Source organism: Salmo trutta, chromosome 36, assembly GCF_901001165.1.
Source record: "Salmo trutta chromosome 36, fSalTru1.1, whole genome shotgun sequence".
NCBI classification, from domain to species: Eukaryota; Metazoa; Chordata; class Actinopteri; order Salmoniformes; family Salmonidae; genus Salmo; species Salmo trutta.
The window spans coordinates 810105-837493 of record NC_042992.1 but is presented as its reverse complement, the minus strand read 5'-3'; the positions used below and the strand labels follow the sequence as shown (position 1 = coordinate 837493).

Sequence of the window (27389 nt, the reverse complement as noted above, 5' to 3'; positions counted from 1 at the left end):
TATAACCTAAAGCATGTGGTCCACTCCGGTGGGACCGGGACACTCTCTGGGCTTAACATGTTAACACGTTTTCTAACCTAACGCATGTGGTCCACTCCTGTGGGACCGGGACGCTCTCTGGGCTTAACATGTTAACAACACGTTTTATAACCCAACGCATGTGGTCCACTCCGGGGGGACCGGGATGCTCTCTGGGCTTAACATGTTAACACGTTTTATAACCTAACGCATGTGGTCCACTCCGGGGGGACCGGGACGCTCTCTGGGCTTAACATGTTAACAACACGTTTTATAACCTAACTCATGTGGTCCACTCCGGTGGGACCGGGACGCTCTCTGGGCTTAACATGTTAACACGTTTTATAACCTAACGCATGTGGTCCACTCCGGTGGGACCGGGACGCTCTCTGGGCTTAACATGTTAACACGTTTTATAACCTAACGCATGTGGTCCACTCCGGGGGGACCGGGACGCTCTCAGGGCTTAACATGTTAACACGTTTTATAACCTAACGCATGTGGTCCACTCCGGTGGGACCGGGACGCTCTCTTGGCTTAACATGTTAACAACACGTTTTATAACCTAACGCATGTGGTCCACTCCGGGGGGACCGGGACGCTCTCTGGGCTGAACATGTTAACATGTTTTATAACCTAACGCATGTGGTCCACTCCGGGGGGACCGGGACGCTCTCTGGGCTTAACATGTTAACAACACGTTTTATAACCTAACGCATGTGGTCCACTCCGGGAGGACCGGGACGCTCTCTGGGCTTAACATGTTAACACGTTTTATAACCTAACGCATGTGGTCCACTCCGGGGGGACCGGGACGCTCTCTGGGCTTAACATGTTAACAACACGTTTTATAACCTAACGCATGTGGTCCACTCCGGGGGGACCGGGACGCTCTCTGGGCTTAACATGTTAACACGTTTTATAACCTAACGCATGTGGTCCACTCCGGGGGGACCGGGACGCTCTCTGGGCTTAACATGTTAACACGTTTTATAACCTAACGCATGTGGTCCACTCCGGGGGGACCGGGACGCTCTCTGGGCTTAACATGTTAACAACACGTTTTATAACCTAACGCATGTGTTCCACTCCGGGGGGACCGGGACGCTCTCTGGGCTTAACATGTTAACACGTTTTATAACCTAACGCATTCTGTCCACTCCGGGGGGCCGGGACGCTCTCTGGGCTTAACATGTTAACACGTTTTATAACCTAACGCATGTGGTCCACTCCGGGGGGACCGGGGAGCTCTCTGGGCTTAACATGTTAACACGTTTTATAACCTAACGCATGTGGTCCACTCCGGGGGGACGCTCTCTGGGCTTAACATGTTAACACGTTTTTTAACCTAAAGCATGTGGTCCACTCCGGTGGGACCGGGACGCTCTCTGGGCTTAACATGTTAACAACACGTTTTATAACCTAACGCATGTGGTCCACTCCGGGGGGACCGGGACGCTCTCTGGGCTTAACATGTTAACACGTTTTATAACCTAACGCATGTGGTCCACTCCGGGGGGACCGGGAAGCTCTCTGGGCTTAACATGTTAACATGTTTTATAACCTAACGCATGTGGTCCACTCCGGTGGGACCGGGGAGCTCTCTGGGCTTAACATGTTAATAGTTTTTATAACCTAACGCATGTGGTCCACTCCGGGGGGACCGGGACGCTCTCTGGGTTTAACATGTTAACAACACGTTTTATAACCTAACGCATGTGGTCCACTCCGGGGGGACCGGGACGCTCTCTGGGCTTAACATGTTAACAACACGTTTTATAACCTAACGCATGTGGTCCACTCCGGGGGGACCGGGACGCTCTCTGGGCTTAACATGTTAACACGTTTTATAACCTAACGCATGTGGTCCACTCCGGGGGGACCGGGACGCTCTCTGGGCTTAACATGTTAACATGTTTTATAACCTAACGCATGTGGTCCACTCCGGGGCGACCGGGACACTCTCTGGGCTTAACATGTTAACAACACGTTTAATAACCTAATGCATGTGGTCCACTCCGGGGGGACCGGGACGCTCTCTGGGCTTAACATGTTAACACGTTTTATAACCTAACGCATGTGGTCCACTCCGGTGGGACCGGGACGCTCTCTGGGCTTACATGTTAACAACACGTTTTATAACCTAAAGCATGTGGTCCACTCCGGTGGGACCGGGACACTCTCTGGGCTTAACATGTTAACACGTTTTCTAACCTAACGCATGTGGTCCACTCCTGTGGGACCGGGACGCTCTCTGGGCTTAACATGTTAACAACACGTTTTATAACCCAACGCATGTGGTCCACTCCGGGGGGACCGGGATGCTCTCTGGGCTTAACATGTTAACACGTTTTATAACCTAACGCATGTGGTCCACTCCGGGGGGACCGGGACGCTCTCTGGGCTTAACATGTTAACAACACGTTTTATAACCTAACTCATGTGGTCCACTCCGGTGGGACCGGGACGCTCTCTGGGCTTAACATGTTAACACGTTTTATAACCTAACGCATGTGGTCCACTCCGGTGGGACCGGGACGCTCTCTGGGCTTAACATGTTAACACGTTTTATAACCTAACGCATGTGGTCCACTCCGGGGGGACCGGGACGCTCTCAGGGCTTAACATGTTAACACGTTTTATAACCTAACGCATGTGGTCCACTCCGGTGGGACCGGGACGCTCTCTTGGCTTAACATGTTAACAACACGTTTTATAACCTAACGCATGTGGTCCACTCCGGGGGGACCGGGACGCTCTCTGGGCTGAACATGTTAACATGTTTTATAACCTAACGCATGTGGTCCACTCCGGGGGGACCGGGACGCTCTCTGGGCTTAACATGTTAACAACACGTTTTATAACCTAACGCATGTGGTCCACTCCGGGAGGACCGGGACGCTCTCTGGGCTTAACATGTTAACACGTTTTATAACCTAACGCATGTGGTCCACTCCGGGGGGACCGGGACGCTCTCTGGGCTTAACATGTTAACAACACGTTTTATAACCTAACGCATGTGGTCCACTCCGGGGGGACCGGGACGCTCTCTGGGCTTAACATGTTAACACGTTTTATAACCTAACGCATGTGGTCCACTCCGGGGGGACCGGGACGCTCTCTGGGCTTAACATGTTAACACGTTTTATAACCTAACGCATGTGTTCCACTCCGGGGGGACCGGGACGCTCTCTGGGCTTAACATGTTAACACGTTTTATAACCTAACGCATTCTGTCCACTCCGGGGGGCCGGGACGCTCTCTGGGCTTAACATGTTAACAACACGTTTTATAACCTAACGCATGTGGTCCACTCCGGTGGGACCGGGGAGCTCTCTGGGCTTAACATGTTAACACGTTTTATAACCTAACGCATGTGGTCCACTCCGGGGGGACGCTCTCTGGGCTTAACATGTTAACACGTTTTATAACCTAAAGCATGTGGTCCACTCCGGTGGGACCGGGACGCTCTCTGGGCTTAACATGTTAACAACACGTTTTATAACCTAACGCATGTGGTCCACTCCGGGGCGACCGGGACACTCTCTGGGCTTAACATGTTAACAACACGTTTAATAACCTAACGCATGTGGTCCACTCCGGGGGGACCGGGACGCTCTCTGGGCTTAACATGTTAACACGTTTTATAACCTAACGCATGTGTTCCACTCCGGGGGGACCGGGACGCTCTCTGGGCTTAACATTTTAACACGTTTTATAACCTAACGCATTCTGTCCACTCCGGGGGGCCGGGACGCTCTCTGGGCTTAACATGTTAACAACACGTTTTATAACCTAACGCATGTGGTCCACTCCGGTGGGACCGGGGAGCTCTCTGGGCTTAACATGTTAACACGTTTTATAACCTAACGCATGTGGTCCACTCCGGGGGGACGCTCTCTGGGCTTAACATGTTAACACGTTTTATAACCTAACGCATGTGGTCCACTCCGGGGGGACCGGGAAGCTCTCTGGGCTTAACATGTTAACATGTTTTATAACCTAACGCATGTGGTCCACTCCGGTGGGACCGGGGAGCTCTCTGGGCTTAACATGTTAATAGTTTTTATAACCTAACGCATGTGGTCCATTCCGGGAGGACCGGGACGATCTCTGGGTTTAACATGTTAACAACACGTTTTATAACCTAACGCATGTTGTCCACTCCGGGGGGACCGGGACGCTCTCTGGGCTTAACATGTTAACAACACGTTTTATAACCTAACGCATGTGGTCCACTCCGGTGGGACGGGGACACTCTCTGGGCTTAACATGTTAACAACACGTTTTATAACCTAACGCATGTGGTCCACTCCGGGGGGACCGGGACGCTCTCTGGGCTTAACATGTTAACACGTTTTATAACCTAACGCATGTGGTCCACTCCGGGGGGACCGGGACGCTCTCTGGGCTTAACATGTTAACATGTTTTATAACCTAACGCATGTGGTCCACTCCGGGGCGACCGGGACACTCTCTGGGCTTAACATGTTAACAACACGTTTAATAACCTAACGCATGTGGTCCACTCCGGGGGGACCGGGACGCTCTCTGGGCTTAACATGTTAACACGTTTTATAACCTAACGCATGTGGTCCACTCCTGGGGGACCGGGACGCTCTCTGGGCTTACATGTTAACAACACGTTTTATAACCTAAAGCATGTGGTCCACTCCGGTGGGACCGGGACACTCTCTGGGCTTAACATGTTAACACGTTTTCTAACCTAACGCATGTGGTCCACTCCTGTGGGACCCGGACGCTCTCTGGGCTTAACATGTTAACAACACGTTTTATAACCCAACGCATGTGGTCCACTCCGGGGGGACCGGGATGCTCTCTGGGCTTAACATGTTAACACGTTTTATAACCAAACGCATGTGGTCCACTCCGGGGGGACCGGGACGCTCTCTGGGCTTAACATGTTAACAACACGTTTTATAACCTAACGCATGTGGTCCAGTCCGGTGGGACCGGGACGCTCTCTGGGCTTAACATGTTAACACGTTTTATAACCTAACGCATGTGGTCCACTCCGGGGGGACCGGGACGCTCTCTGGGCTTAACATGTTAACACGTTTTATAACCTAAAGTATGTGGTCCACTCCGGGGGGACCGGGACGCTCTCTGGGCTTAACATGTTAACAACACGTTTTATAACCTAACGCATGTGGTCCACTCCGGGAGGACCGGGGCGCTCTCTGGGCTTAACATGTTAACAACACGTTTTATAACCTAACGCATGTGGTCCACTCCGGGGGGACCGGGACGCTCTCTGGGCTTAACATGTTAACACATTTTATAACCTAACGCATGTGGTCCACTCCGGTGGGACCAGGACGCTCTCTGGGCTTAACATGTTAACAACACGTTTTATAACCTAACGCATGTGGTCCACTCCGGGGGGACCGGGGCGCTCTCTGGGCTTAACATGTTAACACGTTTTATAACCTAACGCATGTGGTCCACTCCGGGGGGACCGGGACGCTCTCTGGGCTTAACATGTTAACAACACGTTTTATAACCTAACGCATGTGGTCCACTCCGGGCAAACCGGGACGCTCTCTGAGCTTAACATGTTAACACGTTTTATAACCTAACGCATGTGGTCCACTCCGGGGGGACCGGGACGCTCTCTGGGCTTAACATGTTAACAACAGGTTTTATAACCTAACACATGTGGTCCACTCCGGGGGGACCGGGACGCTCTCTGGGCTTAACATGTTAACAACACGTTTTATAACCTAACGCATGTGGTCCACTCCGGGGGGACCGGGACGCTCTCTGGGCTTAACATGTTAACACATTTTATAACCTAACGCATGTGGTCCACTCCGGTGGGACCGGGACGCTCTCTGGGCTTAACATGTTAACACGTTTTATAACCTAACGCATGTGGTCCACTCCGGGGGGACCGGGACGCTCTCTGGGCTTAACATGTTAACACGTTTTATAACCTAACGCATGTGGTCCACTCCGGGGGGACCGGGACGCTCTCTGGGCTTAACATGTTAACAACACGTTTTATAACCTAACGCATGTGGTCCACTCCGGTGGGACCAGGACGCTCTCTGGGCTTAACATGTTAACACGTTTTATAACCTAACGCATGTGGTCCACTCCGGGGGGACCGGGAAGTTCTCTGGGCTTAACATGTTAACACGTTTTATAACATAACGCATGTGGTCCACTCCGGTGGGACCGGGGAGCTCTCTGGGCTTAACATGTTAACACGTTTTATAACCTAACGCATGTGGTCCACTCCGGGGGGACCGGGACGCTCTCTGGGCTTAACATGTTAACACGTTTTTTAACCTAACGCATGTGGTCCACTCCGGGGGGACCGGGACGCTCTCTGGTCTTAACATGTTAACACGTTTTATAACCTAACGCATGTGGTCCACTCCAAGGGGACCGGGGCGCTCTCTGGGCTTAACATGTTAACATGTTTTATAACCTAACGCATGTGGCCCACTCCGGTGGGACCGGGGCGCTCTCTGGGCTTAACATGTTAACAACACGTTTTATAACCAAACGCATGTGGTCCAATCCGGTGGGACCGGGACGCTCTCTGGGCTTAACATGTTAACACGTTTTATAACCTAACGCATGTGGTCCACTCCGGGGGGACCGGGACGCTCTCTGGGCTTCACATGTTAACAGTTTTTATCACCTAACGCATGTGGTCCACTCCGGGGGGACCGGGACGCTCTCTGGGCTTAACATGTTAACACGTTTTATAACCTAACGCATGTGGTCCACTCCGGGGGGACCGGGACGCTCTCTTGGCTTAACATGTTAACAACACGTTTTATAACCTAACGCATGTGGTCCACTCCGGTGGGACCGGGACGCTCTCTGGGCTTAAAATGTTAACACGTTTTATAACCTAACGCATGTGGTCCACTCCGGGGGGACCGGGACGCTCTCTGGGCTTAACATGTTAACAACAGGTTTTATAACCTAACGCATGTGGTCCACTCCGGTGGGACCGGGACGCTCTCTGGGCTTAACATGTTAACACGTTTTATAACCTAACGCATGTGGTCCACTCCGGGGGGACCGGGACGCTCTCTGGGCTTAACATGTTAACAACACGTTTTATAACCTAACGCATGTGGTCCACTCCGGTGGGACCGGGACGCTCTCTGGGCTTAACATGTTAACACGTTTTATAACCTAACGCATGTGGTCCACTCCGGGGGGACCGGGACGCTCTCTGGGCTTAACATGTTAACAACACGTTTTATAACCTAACGCATGTGGTCCACTCCGGGGGGACCGGGACGCTCTCTGGGCTTAACATGTTAACACGTTTTATAACCTAACGCATGTGGTCCACTCCGGGGGGACCGGGACGCTCTCTGGGCTTAACATGTTAACCCGTTTTATAACCTAACGCATGTGGTCCACTCCGGGGGGACCGGGATGCTCTCTGGGCTTAACATGTTAACAACACGTTTTATAACCTAACGCATTCTGTCCACTCCGGGGGGCCGGGACGCTCTCTGGGCTTAACATGTTAACAACACGTTTTATAACCTAACGCATGTGGTCCACTCCGGTGGGACCGGGGAGCTCTCTGGGCTTAACATGTTAACACGTTTTATAACCTAACGCATGTGGTCCACTCCGGGGGGACGCTCTCTGGGCTTAACATGTTAACACGTTTTTTAACCTAAAGCATGTGGTCCACTCCGGTGGGACCGGGACGCTCTCTGGGCTTAACATGTTAACAACACGTTTTATAACCTAACGCATGTGGTCCACTCCGGGGGGACCGGGACGCTCTCTGGGCTTAACATGTTAACACGTTTTATAACCTAACGCATGTGGTCCACTCCGGGGGGACTGGGAAGCTCTCTGGGCTTAACATGTTAACATGTTTTATAACCTAACGCATGTGGTCCACTCCGGTGGGACCGGGGAGCTCTCTGGGCTTAACATGTTAATAGTTTTTATAACCTAACGCATGTGGTCCACTCCGGGGGGACCGGGACGCTCTCTGGGTTTAACATGTTAACAACACGTTTTATAACCTAACGCATGTGGTCCACTCCGGGGGGACCGGGACGCTCTCTGGGCTTAACATGTTAACAACACGTTTTATAACCTAACGCATGTGGTCCACTCCGGGGGGACCGGGACGCTCTCTGGGCTTAACATGTTAACACGTTTTATAACCTAACGCATGTGGTCCACTCCGGGGGGACCGGGACGCTCTCTGGGCTTAACATGTTAACATGTTTTATAACCTAACGCATGTGGTCCACTCCGGGGCGACCGGGACACTCTCTGGGCTTAACATGTTAACAACACGTTTAATAACCTAACGCATGTGGTCCACTCCGGGGGGACCGGGACGCTCTCTGGGCTTAACATGTTAACACGTTTTATAACCTAACGCATGTGGTCCACTCCGGGGGGACCGGGACGCTCTCTGGGCTTACATGTTAACAACACGTTTTATAACCTAAAGCATGTGGTCCACTCCGGTGGGACCGGGACACTCTCTGGGCTTAACATGTTAACACGTTTTCTAACCTAACGCATGTGGTCCACTCCTGTGGGACCGGGACGCTCTCTGGGCTTAACATGTTAACAACACGTTTTATAACCCAACGCATGTGGTCCACTCCGGGGGGACCGGGATGCTCTCTGGGCTTAACATGTTAACACGTTTTATAACCTAACGCATGTGGTCCACTCCGGGGGGACCGGGACGCTCTCTTGGCTTAACATGTTAACAACACGTTTTATAACCTAACGCATGTGGTCCACTCCGGTTGGACCGGGGAGCTCTCTGGGCTTAACATGTTAATAGTTTTTATAACCTAACGCATGTGGTCCACTCCGGGGGGACCGGGACGCTCTCTGGGTTTAACATGTTAACAACACGTTTTATAACCTAACGCATGTGGTCCACTCCGGTGGGACGGGGACGCTCTCTGGGCTTAACATGTTAACAACACGTTTTATAACCTAACGCATGTGGTCCACTCCGGGGGGACCGGGACGCTCTCTGGGCTTAACATGTTAACATGTTTTATAACCTAACGCATGTGGTCCACTCCGGGGGGACCGGGACGCTCTCTGGGCTTAACATGTTAACACGTTTTATAACCTAACGCATGTGGTCCACTCCGGGGGGACCGGGACGCTCTCTGGGCTTAACATGTTAACATGTTTTATAACCTAACGCATGTGGTCCACTCCGGGGCGACCGGGACACTCTCTGGGCTTAACATGTTAACAACACGTTTAATAACCTAACGCATGTGGTCCACTCCGGGGGGACCGGGACGCTCTCTGGGCTTAACATGTTAACACGTTTTATAACCTAACGCATTCTGTCCACTCCGGGGGGCCGGGACGCTCTCTGGGCTTAACATGTTAACAACACGTTTTATAACCTAACGCATGTGGTCCACTCCGGTGGGACCGGGGAGCTCTCTGGGCTTAACATGTTAACACGTTTTATAACCTAACGCATGTGGTCCACTCCGGGGGGACGCTCTCTGGGCTTAACATGTTAACACGTTTTATAACCTAAAGCATGTGGTCCACTCCGGTGGGACCGGGACGCTCTCTGGGCTTAACATGTTAACAACACGTTTTATAACCTAACGCATGTGGTCCACTCCGGGGGGACCGGGACGCTCTCTGGGCTTAACATGTTAACACGTTTTATAACCTAACGCATGTGGTCCACTCCGGGGGGACCGGGAAGCTCTCTGGGCTTAACATGTTAACATGTTTTATAACCTAACGCATGTGGTCCACTCCGGTGGGACCGGGGAGCTCTCTGGGCTTAACATGTTAATAGTTTTTATAACCTAACGCATGTGGTCCACTCCGGGGGGACCGGTACGCTCTCTGGGTTTAACATGTTAACAACACGTTTTATAACCTAACGCATGTGGTCCACTCCGGGGGGACCGGGACGCTCTCTGGGCTTAACATGTTAACAACACGTTTTATAACCTAACGCATGTGGTCCACTCCGGTGGGACGGGGACGCTCTCTGGGCTTAACATGTTAACAACACGTTTTATAACCTAACGCATGTGGTCCACTCCGGGGGGACCGGGACGCTCTCTGGGCTTAACATGTTAACACGTTTTATAACCTAACGCATGTGGTCCACTCCGGGGGGACCGGGACACTCTCTGGGCTTAACATGTTAACATGTTTTATAACCTAACGCATGTGGTCCACTCCGGGGCGACCGGGACACTCTCTGGGCTTAACATGTTAACAACACGTTCAATAACCTAACGCATGTGGTCCACTCCGGGGGGACCGGGACGCTCTCTGGGCTTAACATGTTAACAACACGTTTTATAACCTAACGCATGTGTTCCACTCCGGGGGGACCGGGACGCTCTCTGGGCTTAACATGTTAACACGTTTTATAACCTAACGCATGTGGTCCACTCCGGGGGGACCGGGATGCTCTCTGGGCTTACATGTTAACAACACGTTTTATAACCTAAAGCATGTGGTCCACTCCGGTGGGACCGGGACACTCTCTGGGCTTAACATGTTAACACGTTTTCTAACCTAACGCATGTGGTCCACTCCTGTGGGACCGGGACGCTCTCTGGGCTTAACATGTTAACAACACGTTTTATAACCCAACGCATGTGGTCCACTCCGGGGGGACCGGGATGCTCTCTGGGCTTAACATGTTAACACGTTTTATAACCTAACGCATGAGGTCCACTCCGGGGGGACCGGGACGCTCTCTGGGCTTAACATGTTAACAACACGTTTTATAACCTAACGCATGTGGTCCACTCCGGTGGGACCGGGACGCTCTCTGGGCTTAACATGTTAACACGTTTTATAACCTAACGCATGTGGTCCACTCCGGGGGGACCGGGACGCTCTCAGGGCTTAACATGTTAACACGTTTTATAACCTAACGCATGTGGTCCACTCCGGGGGGACCGGGACGCTCTCAGGGCTTAACATGTTAACACGTTTTATAACCTAACGCATGTGGTCCACTCCGGTGGGACCGGGACGCTCTCTTGGCTTAACATGTTAACAACACGTTTTATAACCTAACGCATGTGGTCCACTCCGGGGGGACCGGGACGCTCTCTGGGCTGAACATGTTAACACGTTTTATAACCTAACGCATGTGGTCCACTCCGGGGGGACCGGGACGCTCTCTGGGCTTAACATGTTAACAACACGTTTTATAACCTAACGCATGTGGTCCACTCCGGGAGGACCGGGGCGCTCTCTGGGCTTAACATGTTAACACGTTTTATAACCTAACGCATGTGGTCCACTCCGGGGGGACCGGGACGCTCTCTGGGCTTAACATGTTAACAACACGTTTTATAACCTAACGCATGTGGTCCACTCCTGTGGGACCGGGACGCTCTCTGGGCTTAACATGTTAACAACACGTTTTATAACCCAACGCATGTGGTCCACTCCGGGTGGACCGGGACGCTCTCTGGGCTTAACATGTTAACACGTTTTATAACCTAACGCATGTGGTCCACTCCGGGGGGACCGGGACGCTCTCTGGGCTTAACATGTTAACAACACGTTTTATAACCTAACGCATGTGGTCCACTCCTGTGGGACCGGGACGCTCTCTGGGCTTAACATGTTAACAACACGTTTTATAACCCAACGCATGTGGTCCACTCCGGGGGGACCGGGACGCTCTCTGGGCTTAACATGTTAACAACACGTTTTATAACCTAACGCATGTGGTCCACTCCGGTGGGACCGGGACGCTCTCTGGGCTTAACATGTTAACACGTTTTATAACCTAACGCATGTGGTCCACTCCGGGGGGACCGGGACGCTCTCAGGGCTTAACATGTTAACACGTTTTATAACCTAACGCATGTGGTCCACTCCGGTGGGACCGGGACGCTCTCTTGGCTTAACATGTTAACAACACGTTTTATAACCTAACGCATGTGGTCCACTCCGGGGGGACCGGGACGCTCTCTGGGCTGAACATGTTAACACGTTTTATAACCTAACGCATGTGGTCCACTCCGGGGGGACCGGGACGCTCTCTGGGCTTAACATGTTAACAACACGTTTTATAACCTAACGCATGTGGTCCACTCCGGGAGGACCGGGACGCTCTCTGGGCTTAACATGTTAACACGTTTTATAACCTAACGCATGTGGTCCACTCCGGGGGGACCGGGACGCTCTCTGGGCTTAACATGTTAACAACACGTTTTATAACCTAACGCATGTGGTCCACTCCGGGGGGACCGGGACGCTCTCTGGGCTTAACATGTTAACACGTTTTATAACCTAACGCATGTGGTCCACTCCGGGGGGACCGGGACGCTCTCTGGGCTTAACATGTTAACACGTTTTATAACCTAACGCATGTGGTCCACTCCGGGGGGACCGGGACGCTCTCTGGGCTTAACATGTTAACACGTTTTATAACCTAACGCATGTGGTCCACTCCGGGGGGACCGGGACGCTCTCTGGGCTTAACATGTTAGCAACACGTTTTATAACCTAACGCATGTGTTCCACTCCGGGGGGACCGGGACGCTCTCTGGGCTTAACATGTTAACACGTTTTATAACCTAACGCATTCTGTCCACTCCGGGGGGCCGGGACGCTCTCTGGGCTTAACATGTTAACAACACGTTTTATAACCTAACGCATGTGGTCCACTCCGGGGGGACGCTCTCTGGGCTTAACATGTTAACACGTTTTATAACCTAAAGCATGTGGTCCACTCCGGTGGGACCGGGACGCTCTCTGGGCTTAACATGTTAACAACACGTTTTATAACCTAACGCATGTGGTCCACTCCGGGGGGACCGGGACGCTCTCTGGGCTTAACATGTTAACACGTTTTATAACCTAACGCATGTGGTCCACTCCGGGGGGACCGGGAAGCTCTCTGGGCTTAACATGTTAACATGTTTTATAACCTAACGCATGTGGTCCACTCCGGTGGGACCGGGGAGCTCTCTGGGCTTAACATGTTAATAGTTTTTATAACCTAACGCATGTGGTCCACTCCGGGGGGACCGGGACGCTCTCTGGGTTTAACATGTTAACAACACGATTTATAACCTAACGCATGTGGTCCACTCCGGGGGGACCGGGACGCTCTCTGGGCTTAACATGTTAACAACACGTTTAATAACCTAACGCATGTGGTCCACTCCGGGGGGACCGGGACGCTCTCTGGGCTTAACATGTTAACACGTTTTATAACCTAACGCATGTGGTCCACTCCGGGGGGACCGGGACGCTCTCTGGGCTTAACATGTTAACAACACGTTTTATAACCTAACGCATGTGGTCCACTCCGGGGGGACCGGGACGCTCTCTGGGCTTAACATGTTTACACGTTTTATAACCTAACGCATGTGGTCCACTCCGGTGGGACCGGGACGCTCTCTGGGCTTACATGTTAACAACACGTTTTATAACCTAACGCATGTGGTCCACTCCGGGGGGACCGGGACGCTCTCTGGGCTTACATGTTAACAACACGTTTTATAACCTAAAGCATGTGGTCCACTCCGGTGTGACCGGGACACTCTCTGGGCTTAACATGTTAACACGTTTTCTAACCTAACGCATGTGGTCCACTCCTGTGGGACCGGGACGCTCTCTGGGCTTAACATGTTAACAACACGTTTTATAACCCAATGCATGTTCTCCACTCCGGGGGGACCGGGATGCTCTCTGGGCTTAACATGTTAACACGTTTTATAACCTAACGCATGTGGTCCACTCCGGTGGGACCGGGACGCTCTCTGGGCTTAACATGTTAACACGTTTTATAACCTAACGCATGTGGTCCACTCCGGTGGGACCGGGACGCTCTCTGGGCTTAACATGTTAACACGTTTTATAACCTAACGCATGTGGTCCACTCCGGGGGGACCGGGACGCTCTCAGGGCTTAACATGTTAACATGTTTTATAACCTAACGCATGTGGTCCACTCCGGGGGGACCGGGACGCTCTCAGGGCTTAACATGTTAACACGTTTTATAACCTAACGCATGTGGTCCACTCTGGTGGGACCGGGACGCTCTCTTGGCTTAACATGTTAACAACACGTTTTATAACCTAACGCATGTGGTCCACTCCGGGGGGACCGGGACGCTCTCTGGGCTGAACATGTTAACATGTTTTATAACCTAACGCATGTGGTCCACTCCGGGGGGACCGGGACGCTCTCTGGGCTTAACATGTTAACAACACGTTTTATAACCTAACGCATGTGGTCCACTCCGGGAGGACCGGGACGCTCTCTGGGCTTAACATGTTAACACGTTTTATAACCTAACGCATGTGGTCCACTCCGGGGGGACCGGGACGCTCTCTGGGCTTAACATGTTAACAACACGTTTTATAACCTAACGCATGTGGTCCACTCCGGGGGGACCGGGACGCTCTCTGGGCTTAACATGTTAACACGTTTTATAACCTAACGCATGTGGTCCACTCCGGGGGGACCGGGACGCTCTCTGGGCTTAACATGTTAACACGTTTTATAACCTAACGCATGTGGTCCACTCCGGGAGGACCGGGACGCTCTCTGGGCTTAACATGTTAACACGTTTTATAACCTAACGCATGTGGTCCACTCCGGGGGGACCGGGACGCTCTCTGGGCTTAACATGTTAACACGTTTTATAACCTAACGCATGTGGTCTTCTCCGGTGGGACCGGGACGCTCTCTGGGCTTAACATGTTAATAGTTTTTATAACCTAACGCATGTGGTCCACTCCGGGGGGACCGGGACGCTCTCTGGGTTTAACATGTTAACAACACGATTTATAACCTAACGCATGTGGTCCACTCCGGGGGGACCGGGACGCTCTCTGGGCTTAACATGTTAACAACACGTTTAATAACCTAACGCATGTGGTCCACTCCGGGGGGACCGGGACGCTCTCTGGGCTTAACATGTTAACACGTTTTATAACCTAACGCATGTGGTCCACTCCGGGGGGACCGGGACGCTCTCTGGGCTTAACATGTTAACAACACGTTTTATAACCTAACGCATGTGGTCCACTCCGGGGGGACCGGGACGCTCTCTGGGCTTAACATGTTTACACGTTTTATAACCTAACGCATGTGGTCCACTCCGGTGGGACCGGGACGCTCTCTGGGCTTACATGTTAACAACACGTTTTATAACCTAACGCATGTGGTCCACTCCTGTGGGACCGGGACGCTCTCTGGGCTTAACATGTTAACAACACGTTTTATAACCCAATGCATGTTCTCCACTCCGGGGGGACCGGGATGCTCTCTGGGCTTAACATGTTAACACGTTTTATAACCTAACGCATGTGGTCCACTCCGGTGGGACCGGGACGCTCTCTGGGCTTAACATGTTAACACGTTTTATAACCTAACGCATGTGGTCCACTCCGGTGGGACCGGGACGCTCTCTGGGCTTAACATGTTAACACGTTTTATAACCTAACGCATGTGGTCCACTCCGGGGGGACCGGGACGCTCTCAGGGCTTAACATGTTAACATGTTTTATAACCTAACGCATGTGGTCCACTCCGGGGGGACCGGGACGCTCTCAGGGCTTAACATGTTAACACGTTTTATAACCTAACGCATGTGGTCCACTCTGGTGGGACCGGGACGCTCTCTTGGCTTAACATGTTAACAACACGTTTTATAACCTAACGCATGTGGTCCACTCCGGGGGGACCGGGACGCTCTCTGGGCTGAACATGTTAACATGTTTTATAACCTAACGCATGTGGTCCACTCCGGGGGGACCGGGACGCTCTCTGGGCTTAACATGTTAACAACACGTTTTATAACCTAACGCATGTGGTCCACTCCGGGAGGACCGGGACGCTCTCTGGGCTTAACATGTTAACACGTTTTATAACCTAACGCATGTGGTCCACTCCGGGGGGACCGGGACGCTCTCTGGGCTTAACATGTTAACAACACGTTTTATAACCTAACGCATGTGGTCCACTCCGGGGGGACCGGGACGCTCTCTGGGCTTAACATGTTAACACGTTTTATAACCTAACGCATGTGGTCCACTCCGGGGGGACCGGGACGCTCTCTGGGCTTAACATGTTAACACGTTTTATAACCTAACGCATGTGGTCCACTCCGGGAGGACCGGGACGCTCTCTGGGCTTAACATGTTAACACGTTTTATAACCTAACGCATGTGGTCCACTCCGGGGGGACCGGGACGCTCTCTGGGCTTAACATGTTAACACGTTTTATAACCTAACGCATGTGGTCTTCTCCGGTGGGACCGGGACGCTCTCTGGGCTTAACATGTTAATAGTTTTTATAACCTAACGCATGTGGTCCACTCCGGGGGGACCGGGACGCTCTCTGGGTTTAACATGTTAACAACACGATTTATAACCTAACGCATGTGGTCCACTCCGGGGGGACCGGGACGCTCTCTGGGCTTAACATGTTAACAACACGTTTAATAACCTAACGCATGTGGTCCACTCCGGGGGGACCGGGACGCTCTCTGGGCTTAACATGTTAACACGTTTTATAACCTAACGCATGTGGTCCACTCCGGGGGGACCGGGACGCTCTCTGGGCTTAACATGTTAACAACACGTTTTATAACCTAACGCATGTGGTCCACTCCGGGGGGACCGGGACGCTCTCTGGGCTTAACATGTTTACACGTTTTATAACCTAACGCATGTGGTCCACTCCGGTGGGACCGGGACGCTCTCTGGGCTTACATGTTAACAACACGTTTTATAACCTAACGCATGTGGTCCACTCCGGGGGGACCGGGACGCTCTCTGGGCTTACATGTTAACAACACGTTTTATAACCTAAAGCATGTGGTCCACTCCGGTGTGACCGGGACACTCTCTGGGCTTAACATGTTAACACGTTTTCTAACCTAACGCATGTGGTCCACTCCTGTGGGACCGGGACGCTCTCTGGGCTTAACATGTTAACAACACGTTTTATAACCCAATGCATGTTCTCCACTCCGGGGGGACCGGGATGCTCTCTGGGCTTAACATGTTAACACGTTTTATAACCTAACGCATGTGGTCCACTCCGGTGGGACCGGGACGCTCTCTGGGCTTAACATGTTAACACGTTTTATAACCTAACGCATGTGGTCCACTCCGGTGGGACCGGGACGCTCTCTGGGCTTAACATGTTAACACGTTTTATAACCTAACGCATGTGGTCCACTCCGGGGGGACCGGGACGCTCTCAGGGCTTAACATGTTAACATGTTTTATAACCTAACGCATGTGGTCCACTCCGGGGGGACCGGGACGCTCTCAGGGCTTAACATGTTAACACGTTTTATAACCTAACGCATGTGGTCCACTCTGGTGGGACCGGGACGCTCTCTTGGCTTAACATGTTAACAACACGTTTTATAACCTAACGCATGTGGTCCACTCCGGGGGGACCGGGACGCTCTCTGGGCTGAACATGTTAACATGTTTTATAACCTAACGCATGTGGTCCACTCCGGGGGGACCGGGACGCTCTCTGGGCTTAACATGTTAACAACACGTTTTATAACCTAACGCATGTGGTCCACTCCGGGAGGACCGGGACGCTCTCTGGGCTTAACATGTTAACACGTTTTATAACCTAACGCATGTGGTCCACTCCGGGGGGACCGGGACGCTCTCTGGGCTTAACATGTTAACAACACGTTTTATAACCTAACGCATGTGGTCCACTCCGGGGGGACCGGGACGCTCTCTGGGCTTAACATGTTAACACGTTTTATAACCTAACGCATGTGGTCCACTCCGGGGGGACCGGGACGCTCTCTGGGCTTAACATGTTAACACGTTTTATAACCTAACGCATGTGGTCCACTCCGGGAGGACCGGGACGCTCTCTGGGCTTAACATGTTAACACGTTTTATAACCTAACGCATGTGGTCCACTCCGGGGGGACCGGGACGCTCTCTGGGCTTAACATGTTAACACGTTTTATAACCTAACGCATGTGGTCTTCTCCGGTGGGACCGGGACGCTCTCTGGGCTTAACATGTTAACACGTTTTATAACCTAACGCATGTGGTCCACTCCGAGGGGACCGGGACGCTCTCTGGGCTTAACATGTTAACACGTTTTATAACCTAACGCATGTGGTCCACTCCGGGGGGACCGGGGCGCTCTCTGGGCTTAACATGTTAACACGTTTTATAACCTAACGCATGTGGTCCACTCCGGGGGGACCGGGACGCTCTCTGGGCTTAACATGTTAACAACACGTTTTATAACCTAACGCATGTGGTCCACTCCGGTGGGACCAGGATGCTCTCTGGGCATAACATGTTAACAACACGTTTTATAACCTAACGCATGTGGTCCACTCCGGGGGGACCGGGACGCTCTCTGGGCTTAACATGTTAACAACACGTTTTATAACCTAACGCATGTGGTCCACTCCGGTGGGACCGGGACACTCTCTGGGTTTAACATGTTGCCATGTTGCACATATCTGTTTCTAACTTGACCAAACATACAATGTTGTAGTTCCTGGAGATGTCTAACTTTAGTTGATAACAATTTACCGAATCCAGATAGCAAGTGTTTTATATTAACCATCACCGGCTTGCCAGCTAACTAGCTAATATAGCTAGTTAATATAGCTAGTTAACGTTACCCAGATAGCAAGTGTTTTATATTAACCATCACCTGCTTGCCAGCTAACTAGCTAGTTAACGTTAGCCAGATAGCAAGTGTTTTATATTAACCATCACCTGCTCGCCAGCTAACTAGCTAGTTAACGTTAGCCAGATAGCAAGTGTTTAATATTAACCATCACCTGCTTGCCAGCTAACTAGCTAGTTAACGTTAGCCAGATAGCAAGTGTTTTATATTAACCATCACCGGCTTGCCAGCTAACTAGCTAGTTAATATAGCTAGTTAATATAGCTAGTTAATATAGCTAGTTAACGTTAGCCAGACAGCAAGTTGAATGGTTGCATTGGGGGTATTTTGACCTTATGGTTGGCTAATAAAGAAACACTATGTAACAACACTGTCACCTGAAGTATTATATCTGATAAATCCACATAACTAGAATGGGTTGTGACTGTCATGGACCTTTGGATGGCAGTAAATGGCCACAAAAAAATACCCACATTCATCAGTAATAAGGTCCTCAATCAACTTTCTGAATTACCCAGGAAGCAACAAAACATCAAATGTAACAACATTTTAGAAGATTGTTCCACAAATAAGGTGCAAGAATTTCAGGACAATTAGCTTTTAAGTCGGTAGAGACCAAAGGAATTTCCAGAGTTGGCCATCTCTAACAGCGGTTGTGGTAAAGACGTTAGGTACAGTGGGACTTTATGTAAAATGGCTTTATAAATGGAAACACAGCAATGTATTAACTCTCTGGTAGAGAATGCAGTGATGACTACTAACATTGTCACCCATAACAATGTGCAGTGTGGTATGTTAAACAGCATCTAACGGCTCTAATGAAGTGGCAGCTGCGGTCATATAGATGTCGCTGTAGTCTGGGACCGATCGTCATGTCGACCTCCATAATCTGCTTTCTGCTATTTAACTAGAGGCAGCACCTATTTTCTATAGAAGCTCATATTCATTCTCAGCTCTTTTTTAACTCGTCAATATGCTTTTTAAAAGACTGCTAGCCTTTCATCTATCCCGATGCCCAGATATTTGTAAGCAGGGACATAAGCAATATGAACACCATTCAGCTTAAATCATCAGTTTTCATATACTTAGTTTTACCTGCAGTCAGTACTAATTTAAGGTCAACGTTTTTCTGTAGTACAATGAAGGCAGACTGTAGTTCATGTCGAGCTTGGTAAACCGTGGGAGCATTGGCATACACAACAGTACCATCTGCGTACCGGTGTAGGTTACAAGTTTTTACAGACAAGTTGATATTGTTAATGTTAACATTGACGGCATAAAGGCTGAACTGGCGGCCATTGCGAGTGTACCCGTAGGCACAAAGCAGGAAGTGCACCCATCTATGTGATTTGATTCAACTCAACTATTACAAAAAAATACATTCCATTGCATGAGCTACATCAGTTAACAACATTTGAATTAACTTTCTACATTACCGTGTAAATTATTGCGTCACAATACCAGGCAGCCATTGCGAGTGTACCAATGAGGTTTCCAGTTATATTACCAGGGTTAGAATGAATAGAACAGGCTGGGAACCTGTAACCCTGGTAATATGACTGGTAAATAGAACAGGCTGGGAACCTGTAACCCTGGTAATATGACTGGTAAATAGAACAGGCTGGGAACCTGTAACCCTGGTAGTATGACTGGTAAATAGAACAGGCTGGGAACCTGTAACCCTGGTAATATGACTGGTAAATAGAACAGGCTGGGAACCTGTAACCCTGGTAATATGACTGGTAAATAGAACAGGCTGGGAACCTGTAACCCTGGTAATATGACTGGTAAATAGAACAGGCTGGGAACCTGTAACCCTGGTAATATGACTGGTAAATAGAACAGGCTGGGAACCTGTAACCCTGGTAATATGACTGGTAAATAGAACAGGCTGGGAACCTGTAACCCTGGTAATATGACTGGTAAATAGAACAGGCTGGGAACCTGTAACCCTGGTAATATGACTGGTAAATAGAACAGGCTGGGAACCTGTAACCCTGGTAATATGACTGGTAAATAGAACAGGCTGGGAACCTGTAACCCTGGTAATATGACTGGTAAATAGAACAGGCTGGGAACCTGTAACCCTGGTAATATGACTAGTAAATAGAACAGGCTGGGAACCTGTAACCCTGGTAATATGACTGGTAAATAGAACAGGCTGGGAACCTGTAACCCTGGTAATATGACTGGTAAATAGAACAGGCTGGGAACCTGTAACCCTGGTAATATGACTGGTAAATAGAACAGGCTGGGAACCTGTAACCCTGGTAATATGACTGGTAAATAGAACAGGCTGGGAACCTGTAACCCTGGTAATATGACTGGTAAATAGAACATGCTGGGAACCTGTAACCCTGGTAATATGACTGGTAAATAGAACAGGCTGGGAACCTGTAACCCTGGTAGTATGACTGGTAAATAGAACAGGCTGGGAACCTGTAACCCTGGTAATATGACTGGTAAATAGAACAGGCTGGGAACCTGTAACCCTGGTAATATGACTGGTAAATAGAACAGGCTGGGAACCTGTAACCCTGGTAATATGACTGGTAAATAGAACAGGCTGGGAACCTGTAACCCTGGTAATATGACTGGTAAATAGAACAGGCTGGGAACCTGTAACCCTGGTAATATAACTGGTAAATAGAACAGGCTGGGAACCTGTAACCCTGGTAATATGACTGGTGAATAGAACAGGCTGGGAACCTGTAACCCTGGTAATATGACTGGTAAATAGAACAGGCTGGGAACCTGTAACCCTGGTAATATGACTGGTGAATAGAACAGACTGGGAACCTGTAACCCTGGTAATATGACTGGTAAATAGAACAGGCTGGGAACCTCTAACCCTGGTTATATGACTGGTAAATAGAACAGGCTGGGAACCTGTAACCCTGGTAATATGACTGGTAAATAGAACAGGCTGGGAACCTGTAACCCTGGTAATATGACTGGTAAATAGAACAGGCTGGGAACCTGTAACCCTGGTATTATGACTGGTAAATAGAACAGGCTGGGAACCTGTAACCCTGGTAATATGACTGGTAAATAGAACAGGCTGGGAACCTGTAACCCTGGTAATATGACTGGTAAATAGAACAGGCTGGGAACCTGTAACCCTGGTAATATGACTGGTAAATAGAACAGGCTGGGAACCTGTAACCCTGGTAATATGACTGGTAAATAGAACAGGCTGGGAACCTGTAACCCTGGTAATATGACTGGTAAATAGAACAGGCTGGGAACCTGTAACCCTGGTAATATGACTGGTAAATAGAACAGGCCGGGAACCTGTAACCCTGGTAATATGACTGGTAAATAGAACAGGCTGGGAACCTGTAACCCTGGTAATATGACTGGTAAATAGAACAGGCTGGGAACCTGTAACCCTGGTAATATGACTGGTAAATAGAACAGGCTGGGAACCTGTAACCCTGGTAATATGACTGGTAAATAGAACAGGCTGGGAACCTGTAACCCTGGTAATATGACTGGTAAATAGAACAGGCTGGGAACCTGTAACCCTGGTAATATGACTGGTAAATAGAACAGGCTGGGAACCTGTAACCCTGGTAATATGACAGGTAAATAGAACAGACTGGGAACCTGTAACCCTGGTAATATGACTGGTAAATAGAACAGGCTGGGAACCTGTAACCCTGGTAATATGACTGGTAAATAGAACAGGCTGGGAACCTGTAACCCTGGTAATATGACTGGTAAATAGAGGTTCCAAGCCTGTTCTATTTACTCTATTTTCTGTGCGCTGCTGTTGCATTGTGGGGAGCATTGCCTAGGCAACCCGAAGACTTGTTTCCTAGTTTCAGCGACAGTCCATGTTACCACAGAAAGACTCAACAGTTCATTTGAAGAAAAACAAATTGAATATTTTTAAATGATTATGATAGTTATTGTATTACAATGATGGTCTTCATCTATAACCGTATGGTAATTGTTCCAGCACTAGTTATATGTACTCAAATCGCATGTATCCCAATTAGAAGACCATATATATACAGTCGTATGAAAAAGTTTGGGCACCCCTCTGAGGCTGCATAATAATTTACTCTGTCGTCACAGATAATGATCACAGTGGCATGCCATTCATTTTCTAATAAAAGCTGAGTTCTGGGGTATTGTCCAGACAAAGATTTTTAGTGTAGCAATATTAAGTTGTATGAAATTAAATCAGATGTGAAAAATAGGCTATGCAAAAATTTGGGCACCCTTGTCATTCTGTTGATTTGAATACCTGTAACTACTTAGCACTGATTAATTGGAACACACAATTGGTTTGGTGAGCTCATTAAGCCTTGAACTTCATAGACAAGTGCATCCAATCATGAGAAAAGGTATTTAAGGTGGCCAATTGCAAGTTGTTGTTCTCTTTGACTCTCCTCTGAAGAGTGGCAACATGGGGGCCTCAAAACAACTCTCAAATGACCTGAAAACAAAGATTGTTCAACATTATGGTTTAGAGGAAGGCTACAAAAAGCTATCGCAGAGATGTAAGCTGTCAGTGTCCACTGTGAGGAACATAGTGAGGAAATGGAAGGCCACAGGCACAGTTCTTGTTAAGGCCAGAAGTGGCAGGCCAAGTAAAATATTGGAGAGGCAAAGACGAAGGATGGTGAGAACGGTCAAAAACAGCCCACAGACCACCTCCAAAGACCTACAACTTCATCTTGCTGCAGATGGTGTCACTGTGCATCGTTCAACAATTCAGCGCACTTTGCACAAGGAGAAGCTGTATGGGAGAGTGATGCGGAAGAAGCCTTTTCTGCACACACGCCATAAACAGAGTCGCTTGAGGTATGCAAACGCACATTTGGACAAGCCAGCTTCATTTTGGAATAAGGTGCTGTGGACTGATGAAACAAAGATTGAGTTATTTGGTCATAACAAGGGATGTTATGCATGGCGGCAAAAGAACACAGCGTTCCAAGAAAAACACTTGCTACCCACAGTAAAATTTGGTGGGGGTTCCATCATGCTGTGGGGCTGTGTGGCCAGTGCCGGTACTGGGAATCTTGTTAAAGTTGAGGGTTGCATGGATTCCACTCAATATCAGCAGATTCTTGGGAATAATGTTGAAGAATCAGTCACAAAGTTGAAGTTACGCCGGGGCTGGATATTTCAACAAGACAACGACCCACAACACTGCTCAAAATCTACCCGGGCATTTATGCAGAGGAACAAGTACAATGTTCTGGAATGGCCATCCCAGTCCCCAGACCTGAATATCATTGAGAATCTGTGGGATGATTTGAAGCAGGCTGTCCATGCTCGGCAACCATCAAACATAACTGAACTGGAGATGTTTTGTAAGGAGGAATGGTCCAAAATACCTTCATCCAGAATCCAGACACTCATTAGAGGCTATAGGAAGCGTCTAGAGGCTGTTGTTTTAGCAAAAGGAGGCTCTACTAAATATTGATGTGATTTTTCTATTGGGGTGCCCAAATTTATGCACCTGTCTAATTTTGTTTTGATGCATATTGCACATTTTCTGTTAATCCAATAAACCTCATTTCACTACTGAAATATTACTGTGTCCATCAGTTATTTGACACCAAATTAACACCCAATTATTTATAAATGGAAATCATGGAAATTGTCAGGGGTGCCCAAACTTTTTCATACGACTGTATATATCATGTTTGGTTCAATGGATATGAGCTACGTTCATAGTTCATCAATGTTTCTCACAAAACATAATTGTTACTTTGATGACAGAAAAAGTCCCTGGAGTCCATCAATTCCCGTCTCCAGCTGGTGATGAAGAGCGGTAAATATGTTCTGGGCTATAAGCAGTCTCAGAAGATGATCCGCCAGGGCAAAGCCAAGCTGGTCATCCTGGCCAACAACACACCTGCCCTCAGGTAACTACGGCCTGCGTTTATTTAGTGTTAGCTAATGAAGTTAAGATCATTATCACCAATACCCTTTTCATTCTGATATGGTGAGCTAAAGTTTGACCTTGCTAGCCTTGGGTTTATTCATTAGTTGAATTCTGTTGCAAAACGTTTTGCAATGGAAACCGTTTTCTCCAAACAGAAAATGTTGTGCAATGAAAACAAGTTATTATTGGACATTCATGTAGCTCTCTCTGCATTTGGTTCCTGGAGTTAACGGTTTCCATTACAAAACCTGTACTAATTAGCTGTCTGCGTCTCCCAAACACCTGTGTCACTGAAAAATACTGTCGGCTGCAACTGTTAAAGCAAGTTGAAACAGTGCTCAGTAAGTGTGCATTTTGATTTGATATGAAAGTAGGGGATTCATGTTTCTATAACCGTATCGCAATAGAGAGTCGATTCACGTTTGGATGGAGTATTTGGCTGTTTTGGCTTCCAGATCCAATTCACCCTTTAAACAGAACAGGTAAGGTCCTTGGACTAAGGATTAGTGTTAGGATCCTTTTAGTCCAATACTGGGCTAGGCATGATGGACTTCTCCCTAATGGGGTTCCTGTAATCTGATTACAACTAACTAACTGTAATCAGATACGTTACCAGCAACATGTAAAGTGTTGGTCCCATGTTTCATGAGATGAAATAAAAGATCCCAGAAATGTGCCATGTTCACAAAAAGCTTATTTCTCTAAAATGTTGTGGACAAATTTGTTTACATCCCTGTTAGTGAGCATTTCTCCTTTCCCAAGATAATCCATTCACCTGACAGGTGTGGCATATCAAGAAGCTGATTAAACAGCATGATCATTACACAGGTGCACCTTGTGCTGGGGACAAAAAGCCACTCTGAAATGTTCCGTTTTGTCACAACACAATGCCGTAGATGTCTCAACTTTTGAGGGAGCGTGCAATTGGAATGCTGATTGCAGGAATGTCCACCAGAGCTGTTGCCAGAGAATTTAATGTTCATTTCTCTACCATAAGCCACCTCCAATGTTGTTTTAGAGAACTTGGCAGTACGTCCAACCAGCCTCACAACTGCAGACCACGTGTATGGCGTCGTGTGGGTGAGCGGTTTGCTGATGTCAACGTTGTGAACCGAGTCCCATGGTGGGGTTATGGTATGGGCCGGCATAAGCTACGGACACCGAACAGAATTGCAATTTATCGATGGCAATTTGAAGGCAAAGAGATACCGTGACGAAATCCTGAGGCCCATTGTCGTGCCATTCATCCTCCACCATCACCTCATGTTTCAGCATGATAATGCGTTGCTCCATGTCGCAAGGATCTGGACACAATTCCTGGAAGCTGAAAATGTTAATTCTTCCATGGCCTGCATAGTCACCAGACATGTCGCCCATTGAGCATGTTTGGGATGCTCTGGATCGACATGTACGAGGCAGATGGTGGTCACACCAGATTCTGGTTTTCAGCTAGTCATCTGTGACCAACAGATGCATATCTATATTCCCAGTCATGTGAAATCCATAGATTAGAGCCTAATTAATTTATTTCAATTGACTGATTTTCCTTTTGAATTGTAACTAAGTAAAATTGTAAAAAATGTTGCATGTTGCGCTTATTTTTGTTCAGTGTATATAACCTATTGGATTACTTTTAAATTCAGAAAGCTGGCGTTGTTTCCGTCATTTCAATGAAGTTAAGTTGAACCAATGTGGAATTGGCATCTGCCCAGAAGGATATTTGCAGGGGAAAATTGTGCATTCAGAAAGTATTCAGACCCCTTCACTTCTCTGATGACACGCCAAATGATGACCACCAATCAGAGACCACTATGATGACACGCCAAATGATGACAACCAATTAGAGACTACTATGATGACACGCCAAATGATGACCACCAATCAGAGACCACTATGATGACACTCCAAATGATGACCACCAATCAGAGACCACTATGATGATGACACACCAGAGGATGGATTGTTTTTGTCTTGTTCAGCCTCTTAAGGGAAAAGTAATCCAACAGTAACTAAAAGTAATCAGATTACATTACTGAGTTAAGTTACATTACTGATTTAAAAAAAGTAACTGTAATGGAGTTAATTTAGAAAGTAACCTATCCAACCCTGGTGTAATTCTAGGAATACTTCCATTCCTACTTCAATAAACGTTTTCAAATAGTTAGATATTGAAGAATTCCCAGAAGCATATCAAGTGTTCTTATGGGTACGTTCGTTTTAGTTTTATGTACTCCTCCCACAAAGGCACACCTGTACTGGTCTGCTTGCAGGTGTGTAAGAACAGGAGGAACATTCAAATGAGGGCTGACTTTGTTACTGGCTGCACCTGCAGTGGGTCATTCAGCAATCAGACACCTTGAGAAAACAACCTAGACAACTACAGGATTAGACTGAAGGGATAATGTTTCATTGCAGTGTAGCTTGTCCTCATGTTGCTTTCCCCATACACGCAGAAGGGATAATGTTTCATTGAATGGTAACGTATATAAACTTGTATTGTTTGTTCAGGATTTTTCTGCCTGCATTTCCTGCGGTCATACTTCGCTAAAAGATATTTGTCCGTCCTCAGGAAGTCTGAAGTGGAGTACTATGCCATGTTGGCCAAAACTGGCGTCCATCACTACAGTGGAAACAACATCGAGCTGGGCACGGCCTGCGGAAAGTACTTCCGGGTGTGCACACTGGCTATCATCGACCCCGGTGAGTGTCCAATCAGACTGCATGTCCTGTTTACCACGCCCATTCTGTGGATGTATTGTCTGCGGACAATCCTTTAGCAGTGAGCAGTTTGACACGGTT

At 48.7% G+C, this 27389-nt stretch overlaps 1 protein-coding gene across 1 annotated transcript in view; it reads left to right on the top strand.

Annotated features, from left to right (window-relative positions):
* Positions 1-27389, top strand: part of rpl30 (ribosomal protein L30) — a 37300-nt gene that overhangs the window by 9408 nt on the left and 503 nt on the right. Inside the window, exons 2-3 of the mRNA XM_029736107.1 lie at positions 24425-24570; positions 27160-27290. Coding sequence (XP_029591967.1) covers positions 24425-24570; positions 27160-27290 — 277 coding nt within the window. The remainder of the gene's footprint in view (positions 1-24424; positions 24571-27159; positions 27291-27389) is intronic.